Genomic DNA, 18,373 nt, shown 5'->3' on the forward strand with positions numbered 1-18,373 from the left:
CCTTAGGGACTGAGTAAAGCGCTATACAAATGCAGGCCATTTATGAACAATTCTTATATACAGATTTTAAACGATTGTGCTGTTTTTTGCAACAATTCTCCTGTAAACAAAAACCACAGACATTCTGAAAATATTTTCCCAGACAGCGATACGTTACTAAACCCGACCTTATACCTGGGCAGGTCAATCTGCCTTCAAACTGTTCGTAATGTGTGTGAGGTGAAAAAGATTTTACAGGGAAACAATCAAAGGACTTAGAGACAGTTAAGAATCTTAACCTCACCATACCTCTAAATCCTGCTCCAATCTTGGGTCACATCACTTACTCCCAAGCTGGCTGTAATTTCAAATTGTCTGTTGCGGCAAGTTCAACAAACAGTCTAGACACTGTGACAGATCACAGCAGGAAAATGGAATATAATAAGTGTTATTATTTACATGTGTTTCCCAAGTCAGAATGCCTGTCTTGAGAAATGAAGTAATTAATGCATAAATAGTTTTTTTCTAAATGTATTTCTTTTTTTAAACTAACATTTTATATTTAAAACATAAAGCATATCATAGTAATGATATGTCAAAGTATTTCTATCCATCGGAATTTGGTGTAGTATGCTGTCTCGCTGACTTTAGCCAAAGCCTGTCTGCTCATAATGTGATGGAGCATTATTCATTGTACACTTGGGCACATTGACACCTGGCTCAGAGTTAAATGGATTTTGTGATCAACAGGCAAACCTTTCTCAAGCAGTTCACCTATTCCTGGAAAACAGAATATGGCTGGAGGGTTTGAGGATACAGTGAGTAAGCCACGTGAGTTCGTATAGTGCTGTAAAAAAGTATTTACCCCACACCCCAAATTTCTTGGTTCTTTGCATATTTGCCACACTTACTTGCATCATATCACCAACAAATTTTAATATTAGAGAAAGTAACTTGAATAAATAGAAAATACAGTTTTAGAATGATGATTTCTTTTATTAAACCTACCTGGCCCTATGTGAAAAAGTAATTTCACCTAAAGTTAATAAGTGGTTGTGCCACCCTTGGCAGCCAGAACTGCAATCAAGCCTTTGCAACACCTGGAAGTGAGTCATTCACCTCAGTGTCGAGGAATTTAGGCCCACTCTTATTTGCTAAATTGATTTAATTTAGCCATTTTTTTGGGTGTTTTTTGTTTGTTTTATATCGTAAACCATGAGCTTTTAATGCAAATTTCCTGAGAGGAAGCATCATTGACCATTTTGTCCGGGATGATTCGGTTTTCGATTTATAAAGTAAAGTAAGACGTGTTGAAGTCTGTAATATGAAGCAGGTTCATCATACTGAGCAGCTTATAGGGCTTTATTGTGCTGTTTTAGGAATGTGGTGCTTCTTAAGAACAATAAAAACTGATTGCTGCCCAAAAAGCAATAGAGAAAGAAAATTTACACTTACCAGAAAGTCACTTTGACAGTACCATTTTGGACCATATTTGGACCATTTCTACATGGCAAAGATTCAACAAGGTGCTGGAAATATTTCTCAGAGATTTCAGTCCACACGGTTTGTGCATGGTCTCCACATCCATGTTGCAAACTTACCATTCGACAGCATCCCAAAGATGCTCCAGTGGATCGAGATCTGGTGAATGTGGAGGCCATGTGAGTGCAAGATAGAGGGACACACTGTGGTCATAAAGGGATGAACACTGCCACAACAATGCGCAGACTGTAGTTTTTAAACCATGCTTACTTTAAACTTTAGAAGGTTGTCTTGACCATGTCAGTGTGTCTAAATGTACTGAACTGATGCCATGTGATTGGTTGATTAGATATTTGTGTTAATGAGTAGTTTGATTGCTTACAAGTGTAAGCAATCATAGTCCATACATTTAAAGTCCCTACCCTCATTTCCACACTTCTGCCTTCCCTTCTCTCTTGCTGTCTCTGAACACGGATTCCCTCTTTTCCTCTTCCTTTGTCTTTAGTAGGAAAGTTTCTACTGGCAACCTATTAGCCAACAGCACCAAATGAAGTCTCAATTAATGCAGACTCCTGCTGACCCAGTTTGAAAATCAAATTCATCAGCATTCTTGATTTGGTAAAGCCTTTACATTGGATGCTCTTCCTCAAGCAACCCTCCCCATTTATCAGAGTTTGGGACCATCACTAGGAGTACACTGGCTTGTGGTCCCTCTTTTCCCTGGGTGGGTTTGCAGTATGAGCGAATGACCGAAAAGAAGGTGTGGTGACTGTAAGAAAAAGGAAAAAATAATAAAGTGAAAGATTCCTGCCTGATTTAAGTGCATATTGTGCAAATGGAAAGGTGCAACAACACAGTCCATCGAGTTAAGCTGCATTACTTTGGAGCCTGATACTATTCAGTAGCTATCATCAAGAACAGTTAAGAAGCATAAGTGGAGACTTTATGATTTATAGGACAGTGCCTTTAATCAAAGCTACTAAGCAGGCTTAAAAAGGCAGCAATAATTTAGGACATCTGATGAATAAATCAAATAATGATGACTTATAATTATTATGGAAAACTGGAAAACTATCCAAGTCTAATTTTTACACTAGTAAAAAGATCAAATTTTATCTTTCAAACAGTATTTGAACACAATCCAGCACACATTGTTTGGAGAGAGACCAGGGGGAGAAAATGAGGGCACGTCATTTTACATCATGTGGAGAAGTCACTCTCGTCATAACACTTACTCTAGAGCCTCCCAAGAGTGGCGCAGGGCAAGCCATTAAAGGTCTGCTGAGATGCTGCCCGAAGGAGACGGGACACTTGGAGAGAAACAAGTCAATTAGTGAGAGTGTGAAGGTGGCAGGTGAGCAAAAGTCTAAGTTAATCAATGGAATTTCATGTGACACATGACAATGAAGTGCAAGATTACTCAGCACATGTAAATGTTTGCTGTAGATTGTACTATGTACACACATGAAAGAGTTTGGGAGATAAACTAAAGAAAATCACATTATAAATAATGTCTGCTAGCCACTGGGGGACTGATTGCTGCCAGAAAAGCTTGAGCTTCAAGTTGTTTATAGGAGCTTCTCCACTAAATCACTCAGGTTTTCACTTAAATTTGCAACCGCATCTGCCTATGAGACTGAAAGTTTGAACTCTTTCCTCCTACTCCGAGTAATCTTTGGAGTTCTTTTCTGAACTGAGTTTTTCTGTCTTATTCCAGGCCTGTTGTGAAGTGCATCGGAAGTTGGTGAGGATGGTACCCTTCATGGCAGCAACCCTTCAAAAATCCTGTTCTAATAGTGACCAAACCAACAGTATGGGGGAAGAAATGAATAATAGGGGACATTTGCAGACTAGAGATGCAGTTTGAATGTATTCATGGCATTTTTTGCTCCTCACTTTTTCCAGATTTCCTTGGAATATGGAACAGATGTACCTGATCTTCTCTGTTCCTTTTCTTCTAGCAGGACATGTCTGACTTTTAGTATTGTCTTTGCTCCCCTTTTTTATAAATTAGATAGCAATTAACTGGCAACTATAACTGTCAGAGTGAAAAGTACAAAACTAAAAGTACATTAGTCTCCAAAACACAGTGGAGTTTAAGGAAGAAGCATAACCTGGAAATATGCAAGTGCATCAATAGTGTAGAACATTTGTGTAAATGCACTTAACGACATTCCTGTAGCTGTCACATCCAGTTTGCTCTCCACTGCCCTCCTCGACTGGCTCTGATCATGCTTATTTGTAAGAAATTCAGACAGGCGGAGCAGAGAGAAATGCGGTGGACACAGTGATGCTTCGCTGGCTGATGTACAGCGACAGACTGCAGTAAAAGGGAAACGTTGCGTGTTAGGTGGGTCAGCAGATGCCGAGCTGACAGTCGATGAAATATTTAAGTCAACACAACGCTATCATGGATCTGATGTCTGTAACGTGTAAGTGAAATGCAAAGTAGAGAGTGTGTCAGAGTCCATGTTACTACAAAAGACTTTGTTTCTTTCTAAATATAAATGATGGCATGTAGTATGAGAAATTACATTTAACTATAAATAAAATCCCCCTATTTAACAACATATATTAAAATAGCGTAAATTAGCACAATCCTGTATTGAAATTTGTTTTTTCCATGTATTTTTCCTTTTAAAAAGGTATAAAAATGCTGGACAGCCAAAGCATTTGCAAAGTCAAACCAACCTTTTTTCCACCATGTTGGGAGTTTGGGTTTTTTTTGTCCTAAAACTGTAGCTCTTATCAGTCCATGTTTTTGACCACTTTTCTTATTGAACATCTAAAAAGAGAGGTTCAACAAGAAATTATTTGTCCAAAAACTGTATCATAAAGAGCCACGTTGCAAGTCATATATATTAGTGATTTAGATCTGTGGGATTTATATAAGAGATACCCAATTTGTCTGGTAAAGATGGCATTCAAGCCCTTTACATTGCTACCATCTACTGGATAATAGCAGCAAATGCATGGTCTATTACCTCTCTTCTCCCCCTCTACAGTATATCTCAGCACCACGCTAACTCAAGACTATATACTGTGCACAAATGTCTACTGATTAAGCAGCTTTACCAAACAGCTAATCTAGTTATCAAAGTTGGGAAATTATTGAATGATGACGCTGTGTGAAAAATGAGAACTTTATTACAACACGCAAACACTTTATACCCAGTCAACTTTCAAAGTCTGTAACTTACACAGTTAAATCTTGAAAACCGGCAGCATTTGGATACAAAGTCAGACCAAAGCATTTTAATTTGTCATAACACACCACATGCCCATTAACACCCATCTGGACACGTCACAAAACATTGAATAGATCTGAGCATGCCAGACTCCTGAAACACCCCGATTACTTTGCATAATAATGTACTGTACAAACTTCTATTGCATATTGACGCACCGTACAAAAACGAACAAACCGCTCAAAGTAACAGGAACAAAATATTAACCACGCAGAGCAGATTTAGTGTGATGCAGTGCAAATGGTAGAATTAGACTAACGACTAATTAGACTAACTGAAGGTGTGTGGCGTTCGAGGCTGGGCCACAGAGATTGTCACCAGTTCGGTTCCCAAATATGTAAAATAATGTGAAGAGCACGTCGGACTCGTCTGTGCTAAGGCATCCATGACATTTTAAAATGGAAAAAGAAGGCAACGAATGAGCCGGGACTTTTGCTGAGCTGCCGTATAAACACAACACCATGAATCGGGTACTTAATGTAGTCAACTCATGGAACATAAAGTGTTGCCTTCGCAGAGTCAAACAAGCTGCGGATGCAAAACCATGCATATACAAAGAATACAGTATAGAACAACAAAGAGGAAGACATGTTGAAGTTGTTAGTGCCTAGTGAACAGGTAGTGTGCTTGGCGTTTCCAATACGTAGACACCCGTTCGAGTCAATAACCTCTTTAGCTGCCTTTATTAAAGTTGTAAAGAGGTCCAAAAGTGTCATTCAATTGGCCAAATGATAAATAAAAATAAATTAAGGCGAGTGGAACAGAACAATAGGAAAACCCAAAAAGGAAAAAAAGAACTCGAAAACAGTAAATGACCATTTCACTCAAATTGTGTACAAACTATTATGAGAACATGTAATCTGTGTGAAGTTAGCCTTTAACACAACACAAGCTATGCATGAAATTCATCAATCATATGAGTGATCATAACAGCACATAATTAATACAGATTAAAACCCAGAACCTGCATAATTTCCTCACACCTGTTGCTTGAACCCTAAAGAATAATAAGTACTAGAGGCATCTCTCCAAGTGAATACACAGAACCTGAGCCTCCCCATTTGATGTGAACTGGCTCTGAACCCTTTCCAGATGCTGAGTCAGTAGCACATTTAAACTCAGCAGGGATCCAAACAACTGATGTGAAATATTAAATCTAGTCAAACAAAGGCTAGCATGTAATACCATCCACCAAGTTAAAAACAACAACAAAAAAACAAAAAAACAATCTACAATAGTTCATGAACAGTTGATTAAAAATCTCGAGGATCACATGCTTAACAGTTCTGCTGAACTGATGTTGTGCCAGATTTTCTGATCTCCCATTAGCTGGCTTATGAATATATTGTACAAACTTAAAAGTATGACACTCGGTAGCGTAAACAGGGCAAATCAAAACTCAAACACAAAGTGGGGGCAAAAAAAATATAAAGGAATAACATATTCACAATTTCTGACATATTTACAAAAGGAAAAAAAGGACTTTGTAGTAAAATTATACATTTAGGAATAGGCCTGTGGCACACCTGGTTCAAAGTCAACACGATGCACATCATTAGTTCATTAGTTCAGCGTCGCGGCCAGAAACCACCTTGTGTATGAGACCAGATTCAGCACACGCACAAGGCAGCGTTGTGGTGCTGTGAAAGGATGCTGCGTTCCTCAGAGGAGCTTCTTTCTCTGCTTTGAGTTTGAAGGGACTGTTCGTTTTCCGTCTCGCCGTGAGGCGTCTTTGGGGACAAACCTTTGTTGGGGGGCCGGCCGAGCCGACGATGAGGACCTTTGAGTTCTGGGGAGACGTGCGAACAGCGGCGAGACCTTTTTATTGGCGGAGGGGAAGTAGCACAGTCCATCTGCGTGGTCGAGTCTTGCTTTTCAAAAACATTGGCTGAATCGTCTGAAGGGGGCAGCGCGTCCCCGACGGAGTCGATGTCGGGTAAGAGCTGTGTGGTCGCACAGAAAGCGGCTTCGTAAAACCCAAATGCCTGCTCCAGAGTTGTGGAACTTTCTTTGAAAGGCGAGGGAACATTCAGTGGTTCACCACTCCACTGAAATAAAGCGAAAATTAAAAAGTTAGCATTATTATTGAGTGATTAAATAGAATTCCAAAAACTAAGTACTTTTATTTTGAAATCCAAACACAGTTGTCAAGAATAAACAAAACAAACAAAAAATTTGCCATTTAATAACTTACGGCTAAAAATGAGATGGACTCATGGAAGCTATATTATATGAATGGAGACATGGAGACAAACTCAGAGATATAAAAATGAATCTACACTGAGTTTTATGTGTATTGCATGCACATGTGATAAATGTGCAAATGATGCAAACAGTAAATATCGATATATGACTGGCATCTGAAAGAATGATAAAGGTGAGTAAATGCAGTCCTAAAAATCCCCGTCTTCCATCTGTCCGCCTAAATAAACTGGTCATCTTTAACAATCATCATCTTCTCTGGAAGTGTAAATATACTCTCCCAATGCCATCTCACAGCGTTAGATGAGCTGCAGTTCAGAGTATGTGTAAAAGCGCTCATATCATAAACTCAATCATCATCAGGGTTACCGTCTTCTTGACTTTAAGGATGCTAAAGGCACTGGCGTCAATAAACACTGAAAAATTTGACATTTTAAATAAGATCTTTGACAGAAACTTGTAACACAATTCCTAGACTGATGCCAGCTGTTGTGCCAGTGCAACCTGGGAATAATCTGAGAACAGCAGCCGTTTCACCGTCTCCCACCACTGGTGCTCATTTGTCAGTAATGTTCTGGTAAATACCAATGAACAGATTTAAATAAACAAAAGCGCTACATTGGAGGTAATAATACCAGTATTTCAGAACAAATTAGCTTAACTGGTTGTACAGAGATGTAATCATCCTTTGGTCCAAACAGCTGCGTTTTCCTATCAGATTCAGTAAGACCAGCCTGGATCTTGAGAAGGGCAAATCATGGGCTAATCATTTTTGACACATTTTCATTGCTGAGTCAGTCACCTCACTACCACTCCAGGCAAGTCCATCCCTCATGTTCTTCTCCAAATACCTCATCTTCTTCATAAAACATGCCATCCTCATGCTCCGCCTGTTGGGCCCCGAAAACAAAAAGTGATTTGGTAAACCATCGATCTTCTGATGGAAACTGATTGTGTGACCTTTGGCTAATTTCTCTAGGTGTTTACCAATAATCATATTCCAACTGGTGAAAGTATTAAAATGATAATTAAAAAAATGGACTGAAATATATATATATATAGAGGACAATACAGTGAATAGCCAAAGACAAACACACACTGTGAACACACTGGGTATATGCTTTAATGGAAACAGAGCAAAAGGAAAAGGCTAAAGAAAAGCTAGGGCACTGACCTTTGGGACCTCACATGTGTTATAAGTCGTCCCTGGGCCAGGAACGTGGTCAATTCCTGTAGCCATGTCGACAACAATCTCATCTCGATGCATAGGGATAGGTGGGCCACCGCGTTCCTGTAGGGCTAGGACGATCACTGTCGTATTATCTGCACGGAGCATGCGTTCCTTCCAAAACAACAGAGCTGTGCATCCCAGCCGGCGGGCACAAGACATTCCCTTTGGCCCCTTAATAAATTAAGAGATAAAGAGAATCAATGTTTTCAGGTTTCCAGTGATACCACTTTAATTGAAATTGTGTTTACTTGAGGTGAAAGTGTGAAAATCAATTCAAAACTGCCCCACTCTAATAAGTATAGCAGGCATCTACCTTAAGAAACATTGTAACCGTTTTAAATTCCAAACCACTATACTGCATGTAAACATAACATTAAACATAACGTAAAAATATTAAAATGGTACTATTACGTACCACCATTTTGTCGTGACTATAACACATATTAACAGCATTCTTGGGTGGCATCATGTTCCACAGTCCATCACTGCCGAGAATAATGTAGCGATGTCGTTTGGGGTCAAGGGTCATCACGGTGGTATCAGGCTCAGGAGAAACCACAAACTCTCCACTGTAGAAATCATAGCTCCAGAGGTCACCTGTCAACACACAAGAAATTATAATTAGTGGGAATAGATTAAAAAAAAAAAAAAAAGGCCATTACTCACATCGTGCACTTACATTTAAACATCTCATAAATAAAGAGTTAAATTTCTCACCAAGGGATCGGGCTACGGCCAGGAAAGGGATCTGGTCAATGACTGTACTCCTCCTCACAGGGCCATTGTGGGTCAGCCTGGGCCTCTTCCACACAACACGGTTCACCCCAGATTTTTTCATTACACTACAAAAATAAAACAAAGAAACGCTTCAATACAAGATTTTGCTCAAAATCATTGTTATTAATGACACCCGCACGCATCAAGTGAACTGCAGTCATCATTCTACTGCTTGCAGTTAATTGCAGCTTGTGTTCACACAGTAATGATAGATATAATCCTGCACAATGCCAGTTAGGCTGATTTGGGCATGATCAAAAAAAACAAAACACATCTAGTTAGTTCCAAGTTGCTGGCCAAACACCCTCTGACTATTACTGTAGATAGCTATAGATACACCCATCGTCCACTATGTTGGGAACACCTGTTCAGCTGAGTGTTAATGCAAATATCTAATCAGTCAGTCACATAGTACAAATGCAATATGTTTAAGGCATGTAGACATGCTCAACACGAACTGTTGAATTTCAAACCAAGCTTCAGAATGGGGAAGAAAGGTGATTTAAGTAACTCTGAACGTGGCAGGGGTTCTGAGTATTTCGGGAACTGCTGATCTACTAGGATCACACACACAACTATCTCTAGGGTTTATACAGAGGTTCCTCCCCATAAAAGAAGAAAAAAAATCCAGCAAGCTGCAGTTCACTGGGTCAAAATGCCTTGTTGGTGTCAAAAAAAAGGGCCAAACTGTGTCAAACTAATAGGAAGACAACACTAACTCAGATAACCACTGGTTATAACGAAGGTAGAAAAAGATGATGCAGAAGAGCAGTTCTAAATCGACCACACACTGAACTCTGAAGTAGATGGGCTACAGCAGCACAAGACCACACCCAGTGACAGTCCTGTGAGCTAAGAAGCCTCAGGAAACTGAGGCTACAGTTCACTGGGCTCAGCAAAACTGAACAAGAAAAGATTGGAAGAGCCTTGATTTCTCCTGCAACCCATGGATGTTAGGGTCAGAATCTGATGTAAACAACACTAAACCATGGTTTTATCCTGCCTTGTATCAGTGATTCAGGCTGCTGGTGGTGCAATAGTGTGTGGGGGAAGTTTTTGTGGTACACTTTGCGCCCTTTAGTGCCAAGTGAGCATCATTTAAACACCACAGGCAACCTGAATACCGTTGATGAACATGTCCATCCCTTTAGAACAATGTATCTAGATGCTTATGGCTGAACTTGTGATGCTCATCTTGTAAACAAGGACCGAAATGTCTGAGGAATGTTTGGTTGTTGAATCTATACCATGAAGACTTTTTAGTTCTGATGGTGAAAGTGGCTCCAGTCCACTACCAACTAGGTGTACCTAATAGAATGTCTGATTAGTGTAGTCAGTATTATGAGAACTGCCAGCTAAAGTTAGAAAAATTGATTTGAGAAATCCCAAGCTGATGTATCAGTTCAGTCTCAAGAGTTTGGACAAAATAGCCATACCCATTTGGTCTGAAGGGTTACAATAATGTATGTATGTATGTATGTATGTATGTATGTATGTATGTATGTATGTATGTATGTATGTATGTATCTTTATTTATTTCAGACATAATAAAACAAACAAACAAAAAAAACCCAATATATACTCGTCTACATGTATTTTCATTTACGGATACGAATATATGTGTAGATATACACACACACACACGTATTTGTACAGACAAACAAGAAAGAAATATAATAACACTATAATAACACAATAACACTGTTTATCGTCTGGTTAATGCAAAGTAATATTATCTACCGGTAATATGCAACCAATGCAAATTGCTCAATAGCTGAAGCAGCAGCTAGCTAGCCTTAGCAGGGTTTCTAAAGTTCCCAATTGAAAAATGCTAAATGGATTCTATTTTATGCTGGGACCAAGCACACTTGGCTATGTTTATTTCATGATTAACGGACTCCTTTTCTGCATTATCATTAGCCAGTTTAGGAACAAGCACAATCAAGACAGCTTTTGAACTTCCACTGAGAAGCCAACCAGCCAACATGTGGCTTAAAGGTATAAGACGCCACCCACTGAGACATTAAAATATTTTCAGACATTGGTAACAAAAGGTGTTTAATACATGGACAAGTTATCCAAAAGACATTTAAGCTTGACAGAAGATCAGCAATGCTGGAACTGAACAAATGCCTGGATTTGAATGGTAAATGGGCTGGTTCTTATATAGTGCTTTTCTACTGTAGCAGACGGGGATAGAACCACTAACCGTCTGATTAGTAGGTGACCTGCTCTACCTCCTGAGCGAGAGCCACCTTACATTTATTATTTGGCTATCTGACAGAGCCTCTAACTCTGTAGTCTTGACAAGTTCCTCACAGAAGAAGTTCTCTGAGGTTCTGTTCATGACTCACCTGCCACCAAGTCGTTCAATCCTTTCCTTCTCTTTAGGAAGTTCAGGTTTATGGTCTTGTGTTACTTCAAGTGCCTGGAGCGTGATGTCAGAGTCATTTTCTTTCACTCCAACCACTACAGCTGAATCCCCTACATGGGCAACATACATGTGAACCCCACGGATGACAATGACACTAGCTGTGGTGCCCGATGTACTGGGCAGCCCGGTAATAGTCTTTGGCCACTCAGCTGTAAGGGGAAAAGAAAAGTCAAATGTAAGTCAGCTTTCTGAGACCACTTAGCAAAAAATCTAGACAAGCGTACCAATATAACAAGAAATGTTACATTAAAAGGTAAGCAGAAGTTACATTAACATTATGAATATGATACTTAGAAACTTACTCCAGACCTATGAAGCATAGAATTATAACGAATGCAAGGATTAACAGTGGATTTCTGTTTGTGTGTTAAATCTATGCCTTAGATAAGTTGTAAATAAAAACCTTAAGCTGATGTAGGTTATGCGGTTGGCTCTACAGAGATTCACAAGTCTGAATGAAGCTTCAGTGAGTTAAAAAGCTGATCCAATAAAGGTGTTAGCACAATCAGAACTAAAGGGAAGTGGTTTTAAATGGTTTTAATTGAGTTCATTGAGTCCCATTATCAATGTTGGTATATGTTTTGTTTGTTTCCCCTAAAGTTGCACTGGAAAATAATGACGTTAAACTCTTCCCAATGGAGCTGCTCCCTGCGTAAGTCGCACGCAAGAGTATTTTTTTTCTTTTTGTTAATATTGTATGATAATAAAAACAGATGCATTGACTGTAAAACAACAAACAAACAGAAAAATACAGGCCTGCTTTTTCCCTGCATCGAAAAACAAAAAAAGAAACTGAATTAGAAATCTAGGCAGAATCACAGTTGGAAAGCTCATATCTAAAACAGCCTACTACATAAAAAGAAAAATTACAAGGTCAGCTTGCATAAGAATGAGAGGCATATGTTCACTTTTGAACCCCGAAATAAAATTTTATAAAAACCTCTACGCTGCCTTATAACCTTTAGGGAAACCACAGGAAACTGTGGATTTTGCATCTTCGTGACCTCTTCTTACAGCACCTACAGGAGGAAATGAAGATCGTGTGTTTGTGTGTGTGTGAGAGAGTGTGTGACTGTGTTTTAAGGGCGGGGGGGCACACAGCTGAAAACTGTTTTTTCACTTTGAAAAAAAATCCAGTCCCATAAAGCTCATCTTACCATATATACTTTAAAACCCGCAGTCCCATGCTATTTGGGAAAGACTGAACATTGACTCGTGGTTAATTGCATTTCATTCCATTTATCAAAAATAATGAAACTATGAATATTATCTCTGAAAAATTATCTCTAAAACAGTATTTTCCCTGCGTTTTAACCATTAATTTCTTTGGCGACCGGGCTCAGGGGGTTGGGAAGCGCATCTGTAACCGGAAGGTCGCCGGTTCGATCCCCGGGCTCTCTGTCTTGGTCGTTGTGTCCTTGGGCAAGACACTTTACCCTCCCGCCTACTGGTGTTGGCCAGAGGGGCGATATGGCAGCCTCGCTTCTGTCAGTCGGCCCCAGGGCAGCTGTGGCTACAACTGTAGCTTGCCTCCACCAGTGTGTGAATGTGAGAGTGAATGAATAGTGGCATTGTAAAGCGCTTTGGGTGCCTTGAAAAGCGCTATATAAATCCAATCCATTAATGTCTTTGCATCCTATCATATCAACATCATATTGTGACAGCCTCGAAGGCCGAGTCGAGGTCAGATGACAGCTCGCTGTTAATTGTAACGGGATTGGCCGTCGGGGGAGCCACCAGCAACCAGCTGAGTGGGATGCTGCCTCACGCGACAGCATTTTGCCATCTAAGATGCCGATACTCGTAATTGTTAGATTTTATGCCCGTCGTGCTGCAATAAAGATCACCAGCGAAAAAATATGAGGGAATAAAGTGCAAGTTAGATAACTTGGATGACTCACGTAGCTCTTTCCACATTGCGTGGTGGCAAGCGATGAAGCCTTTCCGTAGAGCGGCACACACTTCACTGTGATCCTTCGACCAAAACCCCCGTTGCCTTTTCAGCAGACCCCACAGATTCTCCCTGGCGAAATGCGCTGCTTCTCGGCCCCCGTGGCCATCGAAGACGGCGAAAAACGCCACGGACCTTCGAGTATCAACTAGATTTTCCGCGTCTTTTTGGTCTGATGTTGGTGCACTGATGTTGTCGCTATTCCCGTCTGATAAACTCTCTGTCCACGCTGCAGTAGCTGGACTCGACTCGGCGGAAACCTCGTGTCCGTGGGTCTCACTCTGAGTCTGTTTGATAGCTTCACTTTCCGCTTTCCCCGGTCCCCCGTGTCTCTGAGAATTTGGATAATCTTCGGCTGGCGTCGGCGTCGGCTCGTACTCGAGTCTTATCTCGACAACATCCTCCATGTATTTTCTCCCTCCTTGCTCGGAAAATGCACTCATACGGAATATCATTGCGTCGTCCATGACTGTGAACTCCGTGTGGCACGTACCTAAGCAATAAAAGGCTGCATGTAGTTGCTAACTGCAGCTCCAAGCTAAAATTTTAAACCGATTTTGCCGCGATTGTGTAGCCGAAGGCTTCCTGCCTTTTTTGTTTATCTTCTCAGCTACGTCCCGCTGTACGTAATGACGTCGCTTTACTCGCTCTCTCTCCCTCTCTCTCTTTAAATGCATCAACTCAGACACTTCGCATGGCACTCCCGCCTGTCGTGCTGCCTTCATGGCAGCTCGAAAACCTCGCAACGACAAGCTCATGTTATATTATACCTGAAACATTTGCTTTGGTATTATAGTGGTAACAATAAATAATTTTCAAAAGCCGACTCTTTATTTGGCTGTAGCAAATCACCCTAAGATGGCAAAAAGTAGACTCATTAAACATTATTTATTAATAACCGGACTATCAGTGACTATGTGTTCAGAAGCTTCAGTTTCTATAAATTGGGAAAATACATTTAAACATAACTGGAAGTTATGCAAGGTTTTGGTCTCAGTTATCAAAAACCGATCTGAAATAAAGCCAAAAAACCTTGTGCTTTTCAAGGTAAAGGTTTCCAATTCACAAAAAAATTACTTACTAAAATAACTGTGTCCCACTCAAACTAGTTAAGTATTAACTGCACGTAATTTGATGGTGGCTGTAACAAAAGCTTATAGTACTAGAGATACTCTACAAAAAAAAAATAAAGAAATAGAAAAAAAATAGTTTTGTCTCCCTCCATGGTTCTACCCCGCTTTGCTTCCTGTTAAAAAGGAGTTTTTCCTTTCCACTGTCACCAAGTTCTTGTTCATAGGGGTTCATCTGACTGTTGGGTTGTTCTCACTATTACTGTAGGCTGTACTGTCTTTATCTTACAGTATAAAGCACCTTTAGCTGACTGTTCTAGTGATTTGGAAATCTATTGAAAACTGAAAATATATTGGAAACTGAATTTAACTGTGTTTTTATTGATTGATTTAGTTATTTTCCCTTCATACTCAATTACCTCAAATTACACAAATTTATCATGACTAAGCTAGCAGTTGTTCCAGTATCCTAGCATTGTGTATAACTTGTGCTATGAGAAACAATGGTTGTGCTCACACAAAGCTACAACTGCTGGACAGAAATCTCCAACACATTCCAGATAGTGTGGCGTGTGCGCTGGTCTTGTTAACTCTATAAGCTTTTTTTCATTGCTTGGGTAATGAAAACATTAATGTAAAAACCAAATGTGGAGATGCTTCTTACAGAGAGCTTATTACTGCGAGTGTTTGTCGATAGTATTATAATTTTGGTCATAGTAGACATTTACTGGCATAATGCTCGTTTCTTGCGTAGCACTTAGTCTTTCCTGGCAATGGAGATTGATCATGTTGTAAAATAAAACCACAGATTTCATTAAAACACACCACATGAAATAATGTAAAAAGTTTAGGACTTCTTACTCCAAAGCAGTGGTCTCTTTATGAGCACTTCGAGTAGTGTTACAGTAATGCCAGGTGGAGGCAGTGTTAATCCAGCCAAATAAACTATCTTTTTTTTTTTTTTTAACCTTTTCTCTCATATTCAAAGATTTCAAAGCATATAATGTATACTTTCATTTAATATAAGAAAAGAAAATATTTGATCTTATGTGTCATGGTAGGACTATCATGGTTTTGTTGTTCTTCATATAAAAGGTGCTTCCACATTCCCTGTCTTGCTACAAGTAAACCAGATACACAGTTATTTATGATTTGGTAATCTCATCATTGACTCTGGCTGTAGTGCATGTTTAATGTGAATGTCTAAGCAAACATTCAAGTTTGAGGTCACAGGTGCTACTGTGCATGCATGCAGCAGTTTTGCAGCAAGCATGGAGAAGCAAACAATAGATTGGCTTTGTGGCTTCCTGGAGCCTGAGAGATGTGCCAGATGTTTTACTCTTATCCCACCTCACAGGCCTTTTTTCTTTTGGAATATTGACATTTTTAAATATTGGTTTAATTTGTGATATTATCACGGAGAAATATTTGATATAAACACGGAAGGAAAATAAAATCTTGCATTCAAACATGTCTTACTGCAATCTAACAAGGCACTGAAACATAGACTATATGCATTTTCAACAAGTGCTTAGATGTGAGCTTTGTGGTGGATGTTTGCGCTTTAGGGGGAAATCTTTATGTCTCTTTTTAATGTGGGTATGTATTCCTGTCCACATGTGTGTGTCTGTGCATGCGAAAGAGGGAGAAGGGGAAAGAGAGGATCCAGGTTTAAGTGGAGAAAAAGGAATTTCCCACATTATGCTTTCTCTCAGTCTCTTCTGCTGCTTTATCCCTTAATACCTAAAGCTTTGACCTTGACTTAAACCCAGAAAACCCCAGGTTTTAGTATGCACCCTACTTTCTTTCTTTCTTTCTTTCTTTCTTTCTTTCTTTCTTTCTTTCTTTCTTTCTTTCTTTCTTTCTTTCTTTCTTTCTTTCTTTCTTTCTTTCTTTCTTTCTTTCTTTCTTTCTTTCTTTCTTTCTTTCTTTCTTTCTTTCTTCCCTTCCTCCCTTCCTTCCTTGTTTATGCCCATTAATAGTCCAGCCCTCAGAGAGGTCCTGTCTGCGTACAGACCACTATTACAGATGAAGAGGCAAAGTGATTTCCATGTAAATGGTGTCAGAATGTCATTTTCAAGTGAAGCTGCTGAGAAAATGAATTCCTGAAGACGAGAGAGATTACCAAGGGGCAATGACACCTGGATTGCATTCTCACAGATTCCCTGTGCAGCTCTTGTATAATAGTCCATCCATAAAAATAGCTTCTTCTTTTTTTTCTTTTGGTTTTCGCACAGAGTAGATACTAAAGTGTCAGTCAGGCCAACCAAAGAGGGTAAAAGAAAAAGGACTCAAATATTACCATATAAATGTATGCTAATATAGTCATTTGTCATTATTTGATATGAGCAAATCACAGTTAAACTGAATGTGAAAGTATGTGAGCAATCTTACTGAAGAAATTTATTTACACATCACTTTGTAGTATAAGTACAAGTTGTCCAAGGTAAGTAAATAGATAATGTAGAAATCACTAGACCTTAAATGTATGCTTTGTCTATCTGACACGTTCACAACGAAGAAAAAAAAAACTCAGGAAAGACAAAACAATTAAGAATGAAAGATGCCAAAAAGGCTAGGACCAAACATCAACATGTTTCTCAAGCCCTTCAGGAGAAAGCCTGTTGCCAAATTTCACAAACGTTGATATAGTTCTTCATCATTGCTGTGTGACTAACCTCATGGAACTCGATACTGAGAATTTAAATGAATTTGAGATTCTAGGAGGTTTCGCTTCTGCTGTGAGAAATATGCGGTGGCGCATTTCATCTCTGTCTGCAAATGCAAATGAAATGCACTACCACACAGCTAATGCGGATACAAATTTCATTAGCATTCCCATTAGCTGTTTCCTTCATTTAGTAATAGCTTTAAATAAATAACTTAGATCGAACAAAATGCAAGTCTTACTGATCATAGAGGATATCATTCACAACATAGTGCTTTTTCTGGAATAATGCACCTTTTTCTCTTCAAAGTAATTTGTGCAGCTATTGCTGTTTTCACAGAAGAACTCCAGAAAACTTGCTTTATCATTACCACAAAATACTGCATTATATAAATACCTCTCACATAGGTATGAACAACTGGACATCGCACAGACTTTGTACCATAAAGCTGTTGGGTTAACAATGATTTAATATCTGATCTGAGTGCATTGAACATTTGCATCGGCACACGCAGCTCTGTCAAGTAACGGCTAGAAGTTTACGATAATGAGTGATATCAAAAACAATAACAAGAATGATAGATATTATAAAGGTGATGAGGAGCTCAAACACCAGATTGTGTTCATTTTTATCAGCCGAACACTTAATAGACATAAACAGGGGTGTGGCAGTCATTTGCATTCATCAAAATACAAATATTTTGCTCTATGATCAGCTTCTCCACACGGTCTGTCTTTTGTTGATTCCACCTCGTGTTCAAACTGCAAGCAGCCTGGTCATTCTAATCACCGAAGCAGCATTCCTGCCAGATACAGCCATGTTTCCTTTTGATTATCTTTCCACTGTCACACTCACAGGTCTGCTCCTGTTAGATCGATGACCGTGATATTGACTTGAGGTTAATTCAAAGCTGCACTGCTGAGTTAGATGAAGGATTTCGATAAAAGTGCTGATGATAAGAGTGCAGTTGAAACGAAAAAGGCTTTGGGTCACATGCCCTGACATTCCTTCATTGCAGCATCAGACTATTTACGGTTCCCCATCTTTTTTTGTAAGAGCACTTAAAAGCTGTTATTATATGTGGTGTGTACTTGAATCTACAGTGCATTGCACAGGTTGGCTTAATCCTGCTGATTTACTGTTGCTGAATCCTGTATGACACATAGCTGTTCAATAATCCTGCGGATCAATTTCTTTTGTTAAACAACATCATTGCACACAAGAAGATGCATTTATCAGTCGACATTGCCCTCATTAAAATAACATAAAGCCAGTTGCTGCTGCTGCACAGGTGACGTGTTTCTGAAAAATGAAAATCACACAGAAGTGT

At 39.4% G+C, this 18,373-nt stretch overlaps 2 protein-coding genes across 2 annotated transcripts in view; one reads left to right on the forward strand and one right to left on the reverse strand.

The window, feature by feature from the left end:
• LOC146565380 (roundabout homolog 1-like) overlaps positions 1-18,373 on the forward strand; it is a 144,279-nt gene that overhangs the window by 30,255 nt on the left and 95,651 nt on the right. The gene's annotated exons all lie outside the window — the stretch shown is intronic.
• On the reverse strand, positions 4,591-13,931 carry LOC146565382 (protein phosphatase 1D-like). The gene is made up of 6 exons (XM_085288492.1): positions 13,255-13,931; positions 11,274-11,502; positions 8,860-8,984; positions 8,558-8,739; positions 8,086-8,313; positions 4,591-6,757 (listed from the first exon to the last, which is right to left on the reverse strand). The coding sequence occupies exons 1-6, from the start codon at positions 13,769-13,771 to the stop codon at positions 6,320-6,322; spliced, it is 1,719 nt and encodes a 572-aa protein (XP_085144618.1). The 5' UTR covers positions 13,772-13,931; the 3' UTR covers positions 4,591-6,319.

Source organism: Mchenga conophoros, linkage group LG10 (assembly GCF_057382185.1).
Source record: "Mchenga conophoros isolate Kocher_MC1m ecotype Shallow Benthic linkage group LG10, M_conophoros_male_GT1.1, whole genome shotgun sequence".
NCBI lineage: Eukaryota > Metazoa > Chordata > Actinopteri > Cichliformes > Cichlidae > Mchenga > Mchenga conophoros.

Coding starts and splice junctions, on each gene's coding strand:
- LOC146565382 (XM_085288492.1), bottom strand. CDS start 13,771: ATGGACGACGCAATGATATTCCGTATGAGTGCATTTTCCGAGCAAGGA. Junction 8,740..8,859: donor GGCCGTAGCCCGATCCCTTG/GTGAGAAATTTA, acceptor GTGTGTTGACAG/GTGACCTCTGGAGCTATGAT. Junction 6,758..8,085: donor ACACATGTGAGGTCCCAAAG/GTCAGTGCCCTA, acceptor GCTTTATTTCAG/TGGAGTGGTGAACCACTGAA.